A 20,333-nucleotide genomic window follows, 5' to 3' on the forward strand; every position below is an offset into this window, starting at 1 on the left:
AAACAAATCGACTACAAGGTAAAGTTGCTGGGCTGGTAACTCCCAAAGGTCCACCAACGATTCGCATCCCGGAAATTATCTGGCGCAGTTTTATGGACGAGTTAAACTTTTGCTTAGTTGAAACTTTGTCCGATGAGCTGCTCACCATGCGATGGAGACATGATGTTTACGGCCAGGTGTGCGCGCTGAGGTAAGCTCCTCAAGTCTTCTATTGTGACTGATTGTAAAATAATTCTGTTGTTTATTCCAGACGCATATTATGCTGCGGTAGTAAACATGCTTTTTTAGTGTTAATGAAAAAAAAATATACTTGCATGACTTGTTTCATCAAACGCCATAGCTTAGTTCACTTTGCCTAATGTATCTTTTTGGATGGCTTAGACGTAAACAGTGGCGTACGCAGAGGGGGAGCCATTGGGTCATGCCCTCCCCCTTCCCTTCAAAAATGATGAATTTTTTAGTGTTGTTAATGAGTGTTCTTGGCTAGCAAGGTCGTATTAACCGCTTCTGGTACCCTGGGAGGGGAGGGTCACAGCTTAGGGGCCTCACTCATTTTAGTTCGTTTAATGTTTTTTTGGCTATTTGAAATAAAAAATGTTGTAAATATTTCTACAGAAACTGGATATTCAATATCTTAAATCACGCAACGCTCTTTTTAGAGCTTCCAAAACCCCGGTTAGTGGGCCCACATCTCCGTTTAGGGGCCCACTCATATTTATATTTAGTTGGTGCAGCGTTTTCCGGCAATTTTAAATAAAAAATGTGACAATACTGTTACCAAAACTCGAATTTGCAAAAACTTGAAACTCAGTGCATCCATCGGCTTTGTAGCCTATTTGCAATGACTATTTTAAATCAGCTAAATCAGTAAATCTATGTTATTTTGTTGGAGTTTACGGAAGAAATAATACTGCGGTCTAGCTTTTTTGAAAAATGTCTTTCAAAGGTTAATAGCATAAGACTTGTCCAGAATTAAATGCTCGTGAAACGACAGAGATGTTCAATATTCGAATCCAGAACCGATGACAGAGATTATCCAGCGTATACTTTTGCATTCGATATCATTTTTTAAGTGTAAAACGTTTGAGGAGGGGGGTGAGGGGCATGCATACGGAAGGAAACTACACGTCGCCAAATTCGTTGCAACTATTCTGTTAAAGTAGGCTGTTTTGCATTGAAACCAGTGTCATACTTTTTGTTTCATGACAAAGACTGTACTATTCTTTTGTTGCCAAATGTTCCACTAAAAAGGCCCTGTGAAATGATTCAGTTATTTTAGTTAAACTCCATAGCGCTTTGCATTGTCATGTAGTTAAAGGTGTAGTCCCTACAGATTGCGGAGTCAGTCTGATGCTTTTGATTCGAATTCACAAACTATGGTTTGAAAAACATATCAAGCACCTTTACTAAAAAATTAGAGGCCCACTAATGAATTTATAAGGTGAGGGACAAGACGGTGCTCACACGGCCCTGCAGGGTAGGCCTTCTTTTTCGTTACATATGTTCAGATGTGGTGGTTTTTGTTTAAAGTACCGTAATAAGTTGCATTCGATAATTAAACTTTAACAAAGAGGTTCGATTTATACTTTAATTTAAGGACATTGCCTGTTAATCGAATTATTAAAGTTTTTACATATCCGTATTTTAGGCTTATTAAAACACCACCAGCACCTCCTGTATCACAAAGGCAAGGAAAACCAAAAGCTAAGTGATATCGGATTTCTTGTTCACACAAAGATTAAAGACAATATTAAAACAGTTAACGGAATCTCGGACAGAGTTGCCAGTATAACCATTAAAATATCAAAGAGATATGATCTAACGATTATCCAAGTCTATGCACCTACTTCCGCAAGCTCACAAGACGAAATAATAAATTTCTATGAGGACATTAACAAAGCAATTCAAACAAACAACAGCCAGTACCTAGTTATTATGGGGGACTTCAATGCAAAAGTTGGTCAAGGAAATGAAAACTGTTTTGGAAAATTCTCTGCCGGCCCAAGAAATGACAGAGGAGAAGATTTGATCAGTTTTGCAACTTCAAACAACTTGAAAATAACCAACACTTGCTTCAAGAAAAAGTTAAACCGTAAATGGACATGGAGATTGGAGAAGCCCCAATCATCAAACGTATACGGTAACGAAATTGACTATATACTCATAAACAAACCTGAGGTAGTGCAGAACACAGAAGTCTTAAACAATGTGAAAGGAAGTGATCATCGGATGGTAAGAAGTACACTGAAAATCGATGTGCAAAAAAAAGGAAAAAAACTTCACCACTGCAAACTTCAACCACTCAAAATCGACCAAGAACATGCCAATAACTTCCAGGAAAACTTAGAAACAGCTCTTAAAAAAACGAGAAGCAACAAACACCAGTCAACTCAACTACATAGAGGAACTTTACAATAACATGACCATTCCCTTACATGAAACTGCCTCGGCATACCAAGAAGAAAAAATAATGAAGAAAAGCAAGTTATATGAAAACACTATGCAGCTAACGAAAAATCGTAAAGCATGGAAAACAATGGACAATAATCGAAACAAAATCGAAGAGATAGAACTAAACAAACTAATCAAAAAGAACCAAAGAATGGACATTCGATCCCATAACATGAAAATGATTGATGAAACTATTAAACAAGGTAGAGGATTCAATTTTGCAAAGAAAAAACTAAGTCAAGAGAAAAGCCAAATAACAGCTATGTAAAAGAAGACGGAAAAATCACGAACAATCAAGATCGAATTGTTGAAAGATCAAAAGAATTCTATGAAAAACTTTACAGTAGTAACAACAATCTGCAGAATCTCTCCAAAACACCAAAGCCAAAAATAGCAACGAACCACGAACCACCAAAAACTGTTTCTGAAGTAAAACATGCCATTGATGCTCTAAAAACACAAAAAGCTCCAGGACCAGACAACATCACTAATGATCTTCTAAAACCTACTGGAGAGACCACATTAAAAAGGCTAGCTAACCTCTTCACTGAATGCCTTCAGCATGGAAAGACTCCGGAAGCCTGGAATACTGCTATCATGATCTTCCTTTACAAAAAAGGAGATCACAAAGATCTGAACAATTACCGAACAATCAGTCTACTTAGTAGTGTCTACAAACTTTTCACCAAAATCCTTTCCTATAGGCTAGCTAATCAACTGGATGAATGCCAACCAAGAGAACAAGCTGGATTTAGAAGTGGCTACTCCACCATAGATCATCTACAAACAATCAACCAAATAATCGAAAAAACAAATGAATACAACTTGCCTCTCTGCCTTGCCTTTGTTGACTACAGTAAAGCGTTTGATTCAATACAGATCCCTGCAGTGCTACAAGCCATCGGAAACCAAGCAATTGACCAGACATATATCAATATCCTTCAACACATCTATCAAAATTGCTTTTCCTTCATCAGACTACACAAAGACTCAGCTAAATTTCAACTTAAACGAGGCGTTAGGCAAGGAGACACCATCTCTCCTAAGCTTTTCACAGCATGCTTAGAAGAAATTTTCACAAATTTAAATTGGGAAGAAAAAGGTATCAAAGTAGATGGCGAATACCTATCCAATCTCAGGTTTGCTGATGACATCATTTTGATATCTTCAACACCCAATGAACTCCAAACAATGTTGACTGAACTCGACGAGACAAGCAAAGAGGTCGGTCTCAAAATGAATGTGACTAAAACACAAGTTATGTTCAATCACCATGTCAAAGGAAACCAAAACATTACATTAGATGGAGCCAATCTCCAAAACGTAAACAAATACACATACCTTGGCCAAATAGTAACCACATCACCTGATAAAGAAGAAGAAATTAAAAGGAGAATTACACTTGGTTGGCAGGCATTTGGAAGAGCGAGCTCAACATTTAAAAGTAAATTACCGATCTCAATGAAAAGAAAAGTGTATAATCAATGCATTCTCCCAACAATGACATACGGAGCAGAAACATGGAACTTAACGAAAGCACTAACACTCAAACTACGCACTGCGCAAAGATATCATTCAAACAATAAAAAGTTTAAAGTGGATTTGGGCAGGACATATCATGCGAACAACTGACAACAGATGGACAAGAAGAGCTACTGACTGGATACCGCTTGACAATAAACGCAAAAGAAGGAAACAGAAAACAAGATGGCGAGACGAACTCTACCAATTCGACAAACACTGGACACAAACGAGCAAAGACAGACAAAATTATAAAGATATGGGGAAGGCCTTCGTCCTGCAGTGGAACAACAATGGCTGACAATGATGATGATGATGATTTTAGGCTTAATAGCATAATTCTCATACTGACATATCAAATAATTCAATCCACAAGTACAGTGGCATACGCAAAGACCGTGAGAGTTTATTTCACCAACAGATAGGCTCGGCTACCTTAAAGATTGGTCAGACTATAGTCTACTGCAAAGTAGCATTAGACTACTCTTGATAAAAAAATAGTTAAATTATATCAAACCTCCCCTCCCCCCAGTAAGAAAATCCTATGCACGCCAATGAACGTACCCTCAATACGCGTAGTTTACTAGGTTGAGTAAGCTCACTACGTTATCTGCGTAAAACATTATATGCAATGTCAAGATTGTTATATCACAGTGTTTATTTCAATGCAAAATTTATCTAAATGAGTTTGAAAATAATTTCGAATGCCCCCCTCCCCCCCCCTTGGTAAATTCTGCGTACGCCACTGGACGTAAATATAAATCTTTTTACAATCAATCAGTTGAAGGTTTAATTTCCAACCTGTTGAATGTAACTAATCATGTTACAGATACCTAACCACAAACGAAACAAAACTGTCCTACCATAACAACTTGGCCAGGTACTTCAGCAATGAGCCATGTTTGTCATCAGGCAGAAGTGGGGGTCGGATGAGTCAGGACGACCCATGCCAATCTTTACTTTGGAATGTAAAAATAACAGATTGGACGAAAGGCAAAACAGCGACACGTTTAGTAGGCAAGTAGCAGCAGCATCTGTGACAGCTATTTGTTATTTGGGAGAATGAGTTACAGTAAAACATTGCACCTTATTTTTTATTTTGTTCTAAAAAGATTAATCCGATGCGTATCATATGCTGTAGATGGATCAAGGTCTTCCACAATGAAACGTGGACGAATGAAGCAGGTGTGCAACTTGCGAAGGCTCGTTGAAGCTCCTCATCAGTTTTTGAGCTGCCGCACGTTGGAAGAGATGAAGGATGAGATGCTGTGCAACTATGAGTGGCTGCAAGCAAAGCTTCAAGGATCATCATACCAGGTCGGTTGAGTTTTGCATAAATTCATTATCCGCTTTTCTATAAACATCGAATAATCAACATTTATGTTGATAATAAGCCTTTTGTTTTTGTTATTATGCGCAAAGCTGAAAATGAGAAGAAATGATAAAACTGGTCACAGAAGATTGTCGAAGTTACATAAAAAGAAAAAAAAAATCAAAACACGGGCAACATGAAGAAACAATATGGTACTTTTCGAGTCTGTAGGCGATGTGAATAAATCATTAACTTGCTGCGTTTACTGAAGTTTTATAGGCTTTGTCAGATGGACCACCCAACCTCAGACGTCTGATGGTGCTTGCATCTCTACGTTTGTGCTTTCACTGCCTTGCAAAACATCTTAAGCATGATTCAATTGATTCACGGTGGCACCATACTGTCCTACTGATAGATAGTAGGCTTGCATGCGTCACATATTGCTCATTCCTTCAATTCTTTCGGCTTCGAATCGCTTTTTGTCAAATCGAATATTTTTGTTGAAAAATTGTTGGTTGCTTTTCCACAGAGTTTGATGGAAGTCATGTCATCCGCCCTGGTGCGCCATCCATCGGATAAGGATCTTCGACTTCTTGTTGAGACCTTATATTTGTCACGTGATGTTGTCAAAGCTGATCCTGGCCAGCTCGGTTCGCAGTTGGTTGGCCGCTTATATGACATCATAAAGAAAGATAAACCATTAGCGCGATTAGACCCGCGAAAGTTTCCTTCATGCAGGTTAGCAAGTTTTCACTAACACAGCTTTAAGTTTTACCATAATTTCAAATGAACATCTGAGATTACATACAAAAGTTGATCCTTCTTCATAGTGAACATGCCGAATACAATCGGTAAGTGAACATGCCGAATACAATCGGTAAGTGAAGATGCCGAATACAATCGGTAAGTGAACAAAATTTAAGTCTTTAAGTGTGGGCGGGCAGAGTGTTGTTTTTCCTTTGTATTTACCTGGAAAACAACTGGAATAGCATCGCCAAATCATGCGAGAAAGATCCCATGCTAATTCACGTCGTGCAGCAATTCCATTAGACTTAGTGACGTCATAGTCACAAAGCAGGCTGCATCATCGTCATCATAAACAGGTCGTTCCACTGCTAGCAGATGGTTTCCACACACGTTTTCACACCATTCTGTTTTTCGCTCTTCTCATCCAGATGATACCAATCTTTTCTTTAATGTCATACCGCCATCTTCTTTTCGGTCACTAGTTCTTTTTGCATACCTTGGTGTCCGTTCTGTGGCTATTTTTGGCCATCCTCTGTCTGTCATTCTTGCTACATGTCCTGCCCATTGCCACTTTAGGTTTGTTGTTGTTTCAATGACATCTTTGATATGTGTTTTGTTTCTGATAACTTATACTTCTACTTTTGTATTTTATATTTATGTTCAATATTATTCTTTCTATGTTTCTTCGCGCTGCTGCCAGTTTTCTTAATTGTTGTTTTGTGTAGTAAAACTTTTCACCTTTCGGATATTGAATTTTCTTTAAAAATATCACTATTTCTTCTCGAAATTAATTTTGCCTCTTTCAATTACGTTACTTGACCCGTTGTGCTGCGCAATCTTTTAGTTGTCATTTTGTGTGAGCAAGTTAAGAAGTTTTTCAAAAGTTTAGATTGGACCTTATTTTTGCTGTGATATTATATGATTCTTTAGTATTTCTTTGACAATATTTCTTTCATAGGCTTAAAAAAGGGTTGTATGACTAGCCGAAAACGTTCGCTTATTGTTTTTTTGTTTTTATAATGTTGAATGTAGTGCTGTTGCTGAGTTATGTCTGTTTAACACCATTTAGTATGTTCTTGTATCAAGGTACTTTCACACGAAAAAGTGTTCTTGCTCAGCCATTCTTGCATAAGCTGGTTTTCAAGGTATAGTTTCTTTCACAGCTGCAATCTCGAAGAAGACTTTTCACTCGAATTAAGCGTTTGAACCGCGGTCACATGAGTACCGCAAAGAATTCACTCTCCAAAAGGCTTGCGCCACAGCAAGATGTAGACCAGGGGTGGCCAACACGTTGATCGCGATCGACCAGTCGATCTCCAAGTCTTAGCTGGTCGATCGCGTCGGATTTCATGTTGACTTGACAAGATTCTTAAAAGCGCGTTTTTCAATTAATATCGATAGTCCTGAGAGGAAAATTGTCTATTAACTCGGACAATTAATTTGGTTGGATAAATTTAATCAGGGCTTCGGTTGGTATAAAAAATCCTTGTCATACACTCCTATTGAAGCAGATTATCATGTAACAAGGATAAAAAGCAGGTGCCTTGGCAAAGATAAAGCAGTAACGTCCAGTGTGATTGCTGCTTGGGTTAAAAGAAGAAGCTAGTTATTCTTACAAGAGTTGTTATACGTGCGTTTATTGCAACCTAACCCTCACTTAATCATTTCTACTAAATGAGCTGAAACACGAACAGAGCTTACTGCTTAGTACTGACGATGGTCTGTAGGTTACTAGGCACTCGTTGGGATGATAGTTCACCAAAGATGCAGTCCTCAATCGCGTTAAGTTACGTAGAAGTCACCTTACTGTAACACTGCTTTCGCTAGACAGGACATGTCGTACGGATGGACCTTGGAAGACCAAAATTTCGATATAAAAATCCGCTAAAGTATCCTTGAATTAAGCCAGCATTGATCTGGAATCGTAAGAAGAACTTGCCAGTGACAGGTCAATCAGGAGAAAGAAAACTAGGGATGGCACGCATTACCGTGGAAATGGTAGGATCTTTAGAAGATTCTTTACGTAATGAGGCAGCATTTGGGGTCTGGACCTGCAAATCCAAAGCATCGATAGCGCAGACGATATCAATGTCATCCGCACTTTCCTCTTCATCGAAGACTTTATCCCCTCCTGCTGGTAAGCTACTCAAAGCATCAGCGTTTTGATGATCCTTCGTCTTCCTGTACTCAATAGTGTAAATTGCGACAAAAAGAGTGCCCAACGAGCCAAACGATTTGCTGCCAAAGAAGGTGTCGATTTGGTCGGGCCAAAAAGACTAAGCAATGGTTTATGATCTGTGACCAAAATGAATGATCTACCAAAATAATATTGATAGAATTTCTTTAGCGCAAAAAATATCGACAAAGCCTCTTTTTGGAATTGGCTATAGTTCCTCTGCGAAGCTGTTAATATCTTTGAAACGTTTGCTATAGGCCGTTCTGTGCCATCTGGGTAACGGTGAAACAAAGTAGCACCGATGCCCACACTAGAAGCATCACATGCGATACCTACAGGAAGTGACGCATTGAAATGTGTAAGAACCTCATCAGTAGAAAGATAATGCTTCAACTGAACAAAAGAGTTTTCCTCTTGTTTTCCCCATCTTCAAGGAATGTCCTTATTCGTGAGATGGTATAGTGTTTCTGCTACTGTGGAGGCGTTCAACGGTAGAAACTTCAAATAAAATTGTAAGGAACCTAAAAATGAACGAAGAGAAGATACGTCAGTGGGGGCAGACATCTCCAGTATGGCGTTTACCTTAGGACCTTTGGAGATGCCCTGCCTGGACAAAATGTGTCCGAGATACTCTACCTGAGGTTGTGCAAACTTACACTTGTCCTTTCTACACCTCAGGCCTTTTGAGTGAAGTCGATTGAGGAGCCGTTTAAGATGCTGGAGATGCTCCTCAGCAGTAGTGCACTGACAAGAATGTCGTCTAGGTAGACTGCGACCCCTGGAAGGTCGTCCGTGATCTTCTGAAAATAACTTGGAGGAGAAGATATGCCAAAAGGTAAAACATTTTGTAAAAGTACGCCACGGTGAGTGCTTAATGCGAGTCGTTTTCGACTGTCAGGACCAAGTCGAATCTGATTGTAGGCATCAGCCAAGTCTATCTTGCTGAAACCATGCCCACCACCCAACTTTTGCATTAAGTCTTCTGGTAAGGGTAACGGGTGACGATGGGTCTCCAGGGAAGGGTTCACCGTGACTGAATAATCGCCACATATGCGTAACTTGGTCTTCGCTTCTGAAGAGTTTGAAGGCTTACAGACTGGAACAACCGGTGTGCCCCAATCGCAAAACTGAACTGGTGTCCATACACCACGTGCAATGCCCGAATCATAGGCTTGTTCTAAGTCCTCCTTTAGCGCGAAAGGTACAGGCCTAGGTTTGAGAAAAACAGGTTTAGCATCAGATTTAAAATCTATATCTAGTTCATAATCTCGTAAGCACCCGAGTTTAGGCTTAAAAACATCTTTGAACCCGTCACATAAGAGGGAGCATGCTTTCTCCAGACTCTTACCAGACTTGTCGTATGACTGGATACTCTGTAAAGTAGAATAGTAAGACAGAAGGAATTTATCGATAGAAATTCCTAAAGACGAGATTGCATCACGACCTAGCAAGTTTAGTCCTTTGACTGTCGTGACTACAAAAGGAATATTATCTGACCTTCCCGTGGAAGGACAAGTTACCTGGGCCGTGAAAGAACCCGTGATTGGTACTAGATGCTTGGTAGCAAATTGGAACAGCGACACTGGTGCTTGCAATTGAGGTGCGCCTACCCGAGTCCAGACGTCGCTGGAAAGGAAATTTCCATTCGTAGCAGTGTCCAGTTCTAAGTGTGTAGTTACCGAATTAATGGAGATCGGTACTTCCAACTTTGAATTTCGAGGTTTTCTGCAAGAACTAGAAAGCATTAAATAATATGAGATGTTCTACTGGTGCAAATTAAGTTAAACTATCACAAGATGTATAAAGTGACAATCTGCTTTTTATTCCGACGTTTCGTCAATCAGACACGACTGACTTCTTCAGGGGGCTAGACCAGGTAGTGACTACCTGTCTAGCATGGCAAAACACAGGACATATTGCTGAAAACAACTAAACATGCAAAATGAAAATTCAACTTCTGGACAAAAACTTATCGCGCGCAAAGTTTGAAATAAGTTCGAAAAAAAGGGGAGACTTAATTGTTAACGATCAACAAGAAACTTAAATAACAACAAGATAAGTTTCAAGATAGGTTTTCAACAAGTTTAAGTTTCTTGTTGATAAAAAGTTAATAAAAAGACAAGACAACTATTCGATTGTTGTCTTGTCTTTTTATTTAAATTTTTAACGTCACTTTCAAGTATTTCAAAACGGTTTTGCAACTCCATTTGAAATTCATCTGCCCTCTAAATCGTTGACTTCAATATTCTCATCATTCTCGACTGAAAAAGCATATTTGTGGAGATCAGGTCTGATGTTGCAAACTGAACCTTCTCCCAATTTTTTTTTCTTATCAATTTCTTATACTCCGTCAATTTGTTAATGTTTTCCTATTTTGTAGCAAAGTTTCCCATGATTACTTTGTAGTGACTTTTATTCTTTTGCGTTTCTTTATTTATTTCCTCAAATACACTTTTTACTTTTTCGTCATCATGGATGATGCATATATTTGTATTATTTGTGTGGAGTATTTATTGTTAATTTTTATTGTAAGAGACCCTGCCAGGGAAAGCGGAGTAAGATGGTATGGACATGTTTTAAGGAGCATGGGAAGTTTTCTTCGAAAGGTGTTGACACTAAAGGAAACTAGGTGAGAAGAAGAAACGGGGACGTCCAAAAACAACATGAAAGGAACAGGTGGAGAATGAGGCAGACAAAGTCGGACTAAAGGATGACGATGCAATGAATAGAACGAGATGAGGAATACGAGTGAAGACAATTTTTGCAAGGAAAGAATCGGCCACCCCCACTTGATGAAGCCACTCTATCAATGATTCCTTTCATTTTTATCATTTTGTGTTTTATGCTTGGATGAATGAAGAAATCAATCTCTTTTGTTGAAGCATCCCCCCCTCTGGTGTAGAGCATGTGTCTTCCCCTAATGTGTACTAGATGTTCTCCTTTTCTTCTTGTTTCTGCTGGTCCAATTATTTGTCACTTCATCTTCGTTTCATTTAGCTCGTATGTAAGTTCTAAAAGTCTGTCTTCATCTTTATGCTTGTTACATTATAAGTAGAGAATGAGAGTTTGAAAACCCGGAGATTTTTTGCCCCCTTTTACCTTTCGGCTGCCGGAGACTACGGGCGTTTATGAACGTGTGTTCATTGGTGGATTTGAACCTTTACTCATCACGTTGATTCAGTGCGGGTTGGTGAGTGCCTGCAACGTGATTAAGCAACAGAGCTATGCGACAAGATTACATTCTAATTGTACCACATCTAATTGGCATTTTACCTAACAGATAATTGGCTACAAATCATCTTTAAACTTACTTTCGTGATCAGGAAGCTTCTTAGCCAGTGCAGACGTTCGCCGACCCCTGTTCTGGTCCCATCCAGCTCCTGCTTGCTCCCCCCCAACGAGACTCTTATCGACATGCACGTAGGCCACACTGACGTCATCACAGCGATGGCCATCTCTAGCGACGGACAAATAGCGGTGACCGCTGCTAAAGACGAAACAATGAAGGTGATGACTTGATGGTTTATCGAAAAATATTTTTTGCTTCAATAAGTTATTAAACCGAGGTCACAACGAAGAAGAACCGACGGTTATGAAATGGCGATAGCTTCACGTCGTTTTTATTGTAGTAACAGTTGTAGACTTTTTTGTCGAATTATTGCGAAATGCGGTTTAGCTTGTTGGGAATCTTCATCCTCAAGCTGAGAAACTTTCTTAGAGAACTCAATCCTGGAAGTTTTGCATACTTGTAGAGGCTTTGAACCACTGACGCAGGCCCGGTCACCGAGATGGACAGAGCGAAGTTTCCAATTGCTGAAGTCTTGTTGTCCATGCTGTTTGATCTTGTTAATTTTTTCGTGCACAAAGTCATCGCGCAAAACTAGAATATCATCTGTCGACTGCCACTTGTAAAAGAAACACACAAAACCTAGAGATGAGCTGACGTTATAATAATCAAGAAAGTTATAATAATCTAGGCTACTCGTCCTTAACCTCCCATCGTGGTTCACTAAAGCCTGTTAGAACTAACCACGAGAACATTCTCAGGGCCGGCTTTGTATGAGCACAAGAGGATAATGTTTTAGCTTCAGTTGCTCTGGTTTGACGTCAGGTTTTGTCTTATCATACATTTTTAGCGCAAAGAAAAGTCATAAATATTACTAGCTCTAATATACGGAACGAATATTAATAGCTCTAATATCCGGAACGAATATTACTAGCTCTAATATCCGGAACGAATATTTAAAAAAAAGATTTTGTTTGAATGAGTACACGCCACAATGACGATTAAGATAGTCCTGCGATATGTCTTCGTCTTAGAGGACTTATCCTCTTTTCTTTAAAAATATAAATTATCTTCTGTTCCGAGGACACTGAAACTTTCTCATATATCATAGTGACGTACGGTGACCATCTTTTTTGGGTGTTTACTTTTTTCAGCAAGTTTCAAACACACACCAGGTTAGCAGTTTATTCAATAGCTGTTTATATCAAAATAAACTGATATGATATAAAGAGTTTGCGCAAATCAAGCATGTATTTGAAGCATTCCAAAAAGGGAGCACGCAAAAATGGCCCCTGTACGCCACTGATATGTCCTCTTCTTTCCCTTTTGAATTCTCTTCCTTATCTTTTCAACATCATGATGATGATGATGATATTTTCAACAGGAATTCAATTTTACATAACTTTTCGGTAACGACGTGCGCTTGATTTCTAAAAAAATGTAGGCTACTCCACTACTGTATCAATGTAACATTTTAATTTCTAGATTCTTCAACAACTGGGTGTAGGCCTACCTTGTTGAGGCTGGGTGTTACCACTACTAGACCAATTAAAAGTTGTTTTGATGTGTCATTGGAAAAACAAATCACATGGCTAAAAAAGTGTTGTTTAAAGTACATTTCTCTGACTTTTCTTTTACAATGCAGCGACATAGGTGTAATAACATATAAGGACTTAAGTTGAGTTCCTGTTTCTAGCATATTAACAATTGTGTACAATTCCAATCATATTTTGTGCAGGGATAGATTCCATAGAAGCAATTTTATAATCTCATAAACGCTGTTTGTTTGTAGTATCCAGGCTTACACGGTGGTTGAAGATTTAGATTAAGTGGACGGGAAGGCAAGGAAGCCAATCTTCGTGTCTTCGTGTTTAACTCTATCTTAATACGAGCTGTTTTCGTACGCGGAAAGTTCGACACGGGCTATCTTGGTCCCGTGCTAATTAATCGCTAATAACGGGAGCTATGAAAATCACAGAGCGAAAATATTTTACAAGATAATACCCATGTGTATTGTGCGTATAGAAACTAAATTTTTACCCAACAAATTTATTGAAATAAATTGTTTGAGATGAAAAGACATCAGAAAGTCGGTTTTTATTCTATTTTTCCAAAAATAGCTACAAAGTTGAAAGTTTTGAATTATAACATAGACTAATGCTAAACTAAACAAAAAATTACTTTTTCTCATAAATGTAAGGCATTTTTGGGCCTTTTTACCTTTCAAAGTAATTGCAGTAACATTTATATAGCACTTACATTAAATTATATATATCTAGCATTGCACGAAAATGTCTAGCCACCTGAGACGAAATGCTTATTGTGAAGGGCAGGAAGGTAGAAAAATGACCAGTGTATGTTTAAAAAATTCGCAGAGAACAATAACTAAAAGTCAAGAAATTTCAAATTTCTAGCATATTTCCTTCCGTGAAATATTTCACTACTAGAGTGGGGTGTCCTCATTTAACCCCGTGTCGCTACAGATAGGGTTAAGTGTCATGCCAAAGACACAGCCGCATGCTCTTGAGCGGCGCCCTTTCGAACGTCGTTCCAAGGCTTTCACCACTCGGCGATGCAGCCGACGTAAACGCTAATCCTTCTTGATTGAAAAAAGTTACAGGAACCTCAAAATATCGATGTACTGAATTTGACAAATGAATTTGTTTCGTTTTTTATCCGTGACTTTTGTCGCATATAGAGATGAGCTGACGTTATAGCCACATCAAAGCTCAACAAACCTCTGGATAATGGAAAAAGCTATCTCACTCCCATACATCCTTTATAAAATCCTCGAACGGATCATCTATATCCGCGTCGATCTAATCATCGACCCAATTTTACCACCAAAGCAAGCAGGTTTTCACCGTGGCCGGTCAATTGCGGAACAGGTCACAGAACAAGTGACCGAGTGGTTTCGCCTTCGGCTCTGGTGCTAGTAGATTTAAGATCGCTTCCAGGTCGGTCATACCGAAGACTTTAAAAACGGTACCGATTGTGTTCTTTCTTGCATAATGCAGTGAGGAGAAGTCGGGTAATAATGTGATGACATCGTAATCCTGATATAAAATTAAAACTGATCCATGCAGTGCCGATCTTTGGGGTATGCAAACCGTGCAATCGCACAGGGCCGCAAATTAGGGAGCCTGCAATTTACTCAGAAAATGTAGTAATCCGAAAAATGCCAAAGAAAACATGATCTTATCCTTTTGCTATGCCACCGGACAGCACCATTTTACAGTATTGGTGATATCCCTAACCACGAATTTTTTTCATAAACACGAAATATTTTTCTTCACCCACTTTTTAATTCTGAATATATATATTTTTGTGGTAATCACTTCTAGCTACTTGCGTCTACTTTACAAAAAATTAATTTCAGCTGAAAACTGCAACAACTTTAAACGTACTGACGAAAATCGTGATTGAGAGCAAGAATTTCGCGGTTTAAGGAAAAAATTCCTAATGCGTAATTGCGCAGTTGGGGAAATACATGGATACTACAAATCTTTCAATTGCATGTTTATTTTGGAAAAAAATTTAATTACATTTGACATTGTTAGCTCCTGCATTATCATGTTCAAACAATAATTAACTTAGTGTAGCCTATATTCCTGAACACATCAGTTATCGACTCCTATTTTAAAACTACACCACTGTCGTTGCTGCGAACACTTCACTTCATTTTATTTAAAAACGAAGCGCACTGTACAAAGTGTACATAGTTTTTGTATAATAAGCTCACCGTACGTTTATTCTTGAATGCTCGTGTTTTTGATTTTTCTTTTTTTTGTATTGGTTGTAAGGTTCAGCTGTCCCCGCATGGCTTCATCAACTGTCAGACCTGCAGTTGCTTTAGGTATGTGGAACCAACTGATTCTTTCAACTAATTCATCTATTTTAAACTGTTAGGTTTGGTGGCCGTGCTTAAATTTACTTTCATCGACGTATCCTTTAAATTTACATCGCATGCACGTTTTAAACTTCTTTGGTTTTGCCGCCGTTTCCTTTTGTTGGTTTTATTCCCGTAAACTGTTGGTAACTTTATCATTGCTGCTGCTTTCCAACAAAGAAAAATAAATTGAATTGAATTGATTATTTTCAGATAGTTTTATATGAAAAAAAAAACACCAAACCTTGGCGTAATGGATCCCAAAAACGATGTTGATCCATAGGACAATATAAATTACCACGGGATCCGCAATTTTCCTAATTATTTATTTGGTGCAGAAATATCAATCCAAACATTTTAGACTTGGGAACCCAATAGTTGAAATACGAAATTTATTAATCAAATTAAAATCAACGACACAGCAAAAGAAACACGAAAACCACACTGAAATAGAAAGATCTTCAAATATCTTGATTCGCTCTGCGTGACTAAAACTCTATCAAACTAACTAATTCTATCAGGCTTAAACAACCATAGATGTGAAGTCAGGTCTTTCACGCCAAATTTAAAAATGCCAACCAGTAACCACTTGCCTACCTCTCTTGCTAGCGAATTTACACCACCTTGCAATATTCAGACATTTGTAAATTTGCCTCCGGCTCTGAACACCCCCACACTAGCCTGTGTAATATTGACTACATGTTTAAAGAAGTGTCTATATACTCCAATGATATATCTGCATCCTAGGCAAAGGCTACTCTTCATTACACTTCCTTACCTTTTCCATGACCAGATCAAACCCGATATGCCAAACGCACGGTTGTCTTGCGCAATCTTAAAATTTTCCAAATCGCAAAACTTCTTCTATCTTCATCTAGCGGCTGCTTTTTTGAACTTTTATTTGTCACATGGCGCTAGAGTATTACTTCCCGAGTCCATTGATGTTTCACTGGTCATTGTAGGCTCACCAGAAGAAAATTTACAGCAAGGTTAGTGCAGATGGTCAGAAAGTTTTCAATTTGATTTGGGAAAGGTTTTTGGGCCTAAGTCAAACATTTGCTGATTGTTGAAATCTGAAAAGAGATTTTGGTCTAATTTTTAGTGCAGAAACAGTGATAGCAATTTTCTTACCTGTGCCATTTCAGTTTTTGAGTTTAAACAAACATTAGCTTGTTTATTTTGAAATTCGTGTTTCGGGTTATTTCACTAAATATTTGTGGTTAGGGAAATCACTAAACAAATTTTTGTTGAACATGCTCTCAGAATGCATCAAATTCAAACTAATTTTTCAAAAATTTCTGGCGGAGGCCCCCAGACCCTCCGCCGCTGCGTGTCGTCAAGCTTCGCCCGCCGGCCGTCAAAACTCCCTTCCCCTTTTAAAATACCTAGGTACGCTATTGAATTGGATCATTGTTATTGGGGCCCACAAAGGATATTCCGCACAGGGCCCGAAATATCCTAAGACCGACACTGATCCATGTCACTGAAAGACCTTAGTTATTGTAGACTGTAGAGCAACCATAAGATTATTATGATTGAACTTGGTTGGTTTAAACTTGCTGAAGCAACCTCATCTTCACCTTATCATTGTTTCCCTTTATCAAGATTTGGGACTTGTACTCCCGCCAAGTAAGGTCCACCATAGTTGGAACGCCAAGCTTTATTACGTCATTGACACTTTGCAAGGGAAACAACTTTGCGGTGCTTCTTGACCGTTCGAATAAGGTGAATATTACTTTAGTTTGGTGACAAAATTATTAAATTAACCTATACAAAAGTTTTTAATACATTTTTCTCTTTTCAAGAGTGGGAATATAAATGTCTGATCTAACCATTTCAAACGTTTTAGAATTGCTGTGTATTAGCCTACTTTTGTTTTCTGCTCATCTTTAGAATAGCAGAGTTTAGCAATATGAAACTTTGTCAAGAGACTTCTTTGATTGAAGAATCAATAATATAATTGATACCCATTTCATTAATCTAGTAATTACATTCTTGTTTCCTATCATGGATTAGATCCTCTAGTCGGGTGGTGCGAGGGCTTTGCGGTGACGTAGATATGTCATAATTTTCCAATAGTTGCATGTAGTTCTACGTATTAACGAATTGGAGCTTGGAGAAATCATGAGATGGGTTTGCACATGATAACTCGCGTTACACTTCTTTTGTTTTAATGACGTTTGTGACCAAACTGTCATCTCACATTCCCGTTTCGTATCGGTCCTTACTCCTTAGATTAAGTTTCAATAAATGAATAATGAGTTGAGCCTTATTTATTCTTCAGATCCACGTTTTCTCTCTTTTGACAAAGCTGTGCGTATTCTCGCTCCCAGAGCTACCCGGTCGCGTCACAATAGGAGTGGCCGGCGATGGACACGGCTTACTGGTCATCTACTACGACAGTCTGAAGGTCATCAAAGTTTGGGACTTAGAAAAGTAAGGGATGTTTCCAAGAGACATAAACGGAAATTGTCATACAAAACTCAGATCGATTAGTGCAATCCACTAGAGTAGTCTACACTCCACATAATACTTGGAACACATAAAAACTCTTCTGTTTAATCCTGGCAGTTGGCATACTCGTAGAAATTTTGAACTACTGACGCAAACTCAGTCTCTAAAGTTGATAATTTGTAGCTTCCATGTGTTAAAATCGTGATTGCAGGAATCGGTTTGCTTGGTTGTTCTAAATATTGATATCCATCTGAGAGTCATGTGCATTGTGCAGCTACGTTTGTGACTTCACAAGAAGGCTTGTATTAGCTTTTCAAATCATTTTCGATCTTCTGTTTAAATTAATGTTCTAAAAGAACCAAATCAAGCTGGTATCAAAATCGATATCTTCAGACTGTTGCCGATCCACAAGATTGATATCTCATCTGATGATGACGTCACGTTGAGGAACGACCAGTGGTTGGTCGCAGCAAGGAACTGCGTAGGAGATCGCATCCTGTTCTCTTTCCGCTTCACTGAGCAAGCTTACGTGTACAATGCGAAGCGCGCCAAACAGATGCAGACACTGAGAGTTCAGGTAAAAAGCAACAACTCTGAAGGACTTTCACAAATCTGTATGGTTGCAAGTGTCAAAGCATTTTTATCTTTTAAAGATTAGACGACACACAATAGCGGGCGAACATCGTAAAACTTTCAATCCCGAAACATAATCTTTCCGTATTTCTTAGAACTTACTGAATGCAACGAATTTATATTTAATAGCGAATATATAATAAAATAGCAAAGATATAATAAATAGCGAATGTATTATATTTAATATAAACTATTTGTGAACCGCAAGCTCTACCCCTGTAGACAGTGGCGTACGCTGAGGGGGAGCCATTAGGCCATGCCCTCCCCTTCCCTTCAAAAATGTTGACTTTTTGCGTTGTTGTGGTCGTGTAGTGCAAACATGTTATTGTTGAAGATTGGTCTTGATTAGCAGCGTCGTATTAACCGCCCCTTTTACCCAGAATGGGGGGTCACTGCTGTTTAGGGGCCCCACTTATTTCATTTTTTTAATGTTTTTTTGGCTATTTGAAATCAAAAAATGTTGTAAATACTTCTACAGAAGCTGGATATTCTATATCTTAAATCACGCAAGGCTCTTTTTACCGCTTCCAAAACCCCGGTTAGTGGGCCCACATCTCCGTTAAGGGCCCACCTATATTCATACTTAACTTGTGCAGCGTTTTTCGTCGATTTTAAATAAAAAATGTGACAATGCTGCTACCAAAATTCGAATTTCATAGCTTAGGATGCATCCATCGGTTTTGTAGCCCAGTGATTACTAATCCTTTGCAATGACCAATTTTAAATCAGCGAAACCAGTAAATCTATGTTATTTTGTTGGAGTTTACAGAAGAGATAATACTGCGCTCTATAGCTTTCTTGGAAAATGTGTTTCAATGGTTGATAGCATGAGACTTGTCCAAAATTAAATGCTCGTGAAACGGCGAAGATGTTCAATATTCGAATCCAGAACCGTTGACAGAGATTGTCCAGCGTATACTTTTGCATTCGATATGATTTTTTAAGTGTAAAACGTTTGAGGAGGGGGTGAGGGGCATGCATACGGAAGGAAACTACACGTCGCCAAATTCGTTGCAACTATTCTGTTAAAGTAGGCTGTTTTGCATTGAAACCAGTGTCATACTTTTTGTTTCAAGACAAACTCTGCGTTATTCTTTTCCCTCGTTTTTAGTTTTTGTATTCAAGACTGATGCAATTACATTTTTACAGACGGTCTTTTCATTGCCAAACTATCCACTAAAAAGGCCCTGTGAAATGATTCAGTTATTTTAGTAAACTCCATAGCGCTTTGCATTGTCATGTAGTTAAAGGTGTAGTCCCTACAGATTGTGGAGTCAGTCTGATGCTTTTGATTCGAATTCACAAACTATGGTTTGAAAAACATATCAAGCACCTTTACTAAAAATTAGAGGCCAGCTTGAAGGATGAGATGGTGCTAATACGGTCCAGTAAGGTAGGCCTTTTTTTTTCAATATGTTTCGAGTGCGATAATTTTTGTGTACCGTGATAAGTTGCATTCGATATTTAAACTTTAACAAATTCATGTTTTAATTTAAGGACAATGGCCTGTTAATTCAACTATTAAAGTTTTTATTTATCCGTATTTTAGGCCTACCATCATGCTTTTCATTTTCACATAAGTTATCTAATAATTCAACCCAAAATTACAGAGACACACGCAAGGACCGTGAACATTTATTTCACCAACAGATAGCCTAGGTTTCCTTAAACCTTGGTCAGACTATGAAGTAGCATTAGGCTACTCTTGATGAACAAATGTCAAATTATATCAAATGCTTCCCTCACCCAGGGCTAGGGTTAAGATTAAGATAGGGCACTGAACGTACCCTCAATACGCGTGGTTTACTTGGTTGAATAAACTCACTACGTCGTCTACGTAAAACATTATATGCGACGTCAAGTC

General features: G+C 38.5%; 2 protein-coding genes across 2 annotated transcripts in view; both read left to right on the top strand.

The window, feature by feature from the left end:
- LOC145780009 (uncharacterized) overlaps nt 1–20,333 on the top strand; it is a 375,170-nt gene that overhangs the window by 66,595 nt on the left and 288,242 nt on the right. The window lies entirely within an intron of this gene.
- LOC145779939 (uncharacterized) overlaps nt 11,590–20,333 on the top strand; it is a 32,851-nt gene continuing 24,107 nt past the window's right edge. Inside the window, exons 1-4 of the mRNA XM_082591627.1 lie at nt 11,590–11,714; nt 16,988–17,107; nt 17,667–17,818; nt 18,230–18,413. Of these exons, the coding sequence (XP_082447753.1) occupies nt 11,622–11,714; nt 16,988–17,107; nt 17,667–17,818; nt 18,230–18,413 (549 nt within the window). The 5' untranslated portion in view covers nt 11,590–11,621. The remainder of the gene's footprint in view (nt 11,715–16,987; nt 17,108–17,666; nt 17,819–18,229; nt 18,414–20,333) is intronic.

The sequence above is a fragment of the Aplidium turbinatum genome, chromosome 11, assembly GCF_918807975.1.
Source record: "Aplidium turbinatum chromosome 11, kaAplTurb1.1, whole genome shotgun sequence".
Classification (NCBI taxonomy): Eukaryota; Metazoa; Chordata; class Ascidiacea; order Aplousobranchia; family Polyclinidae; genus Aplidium; species Aplidium turbinatum.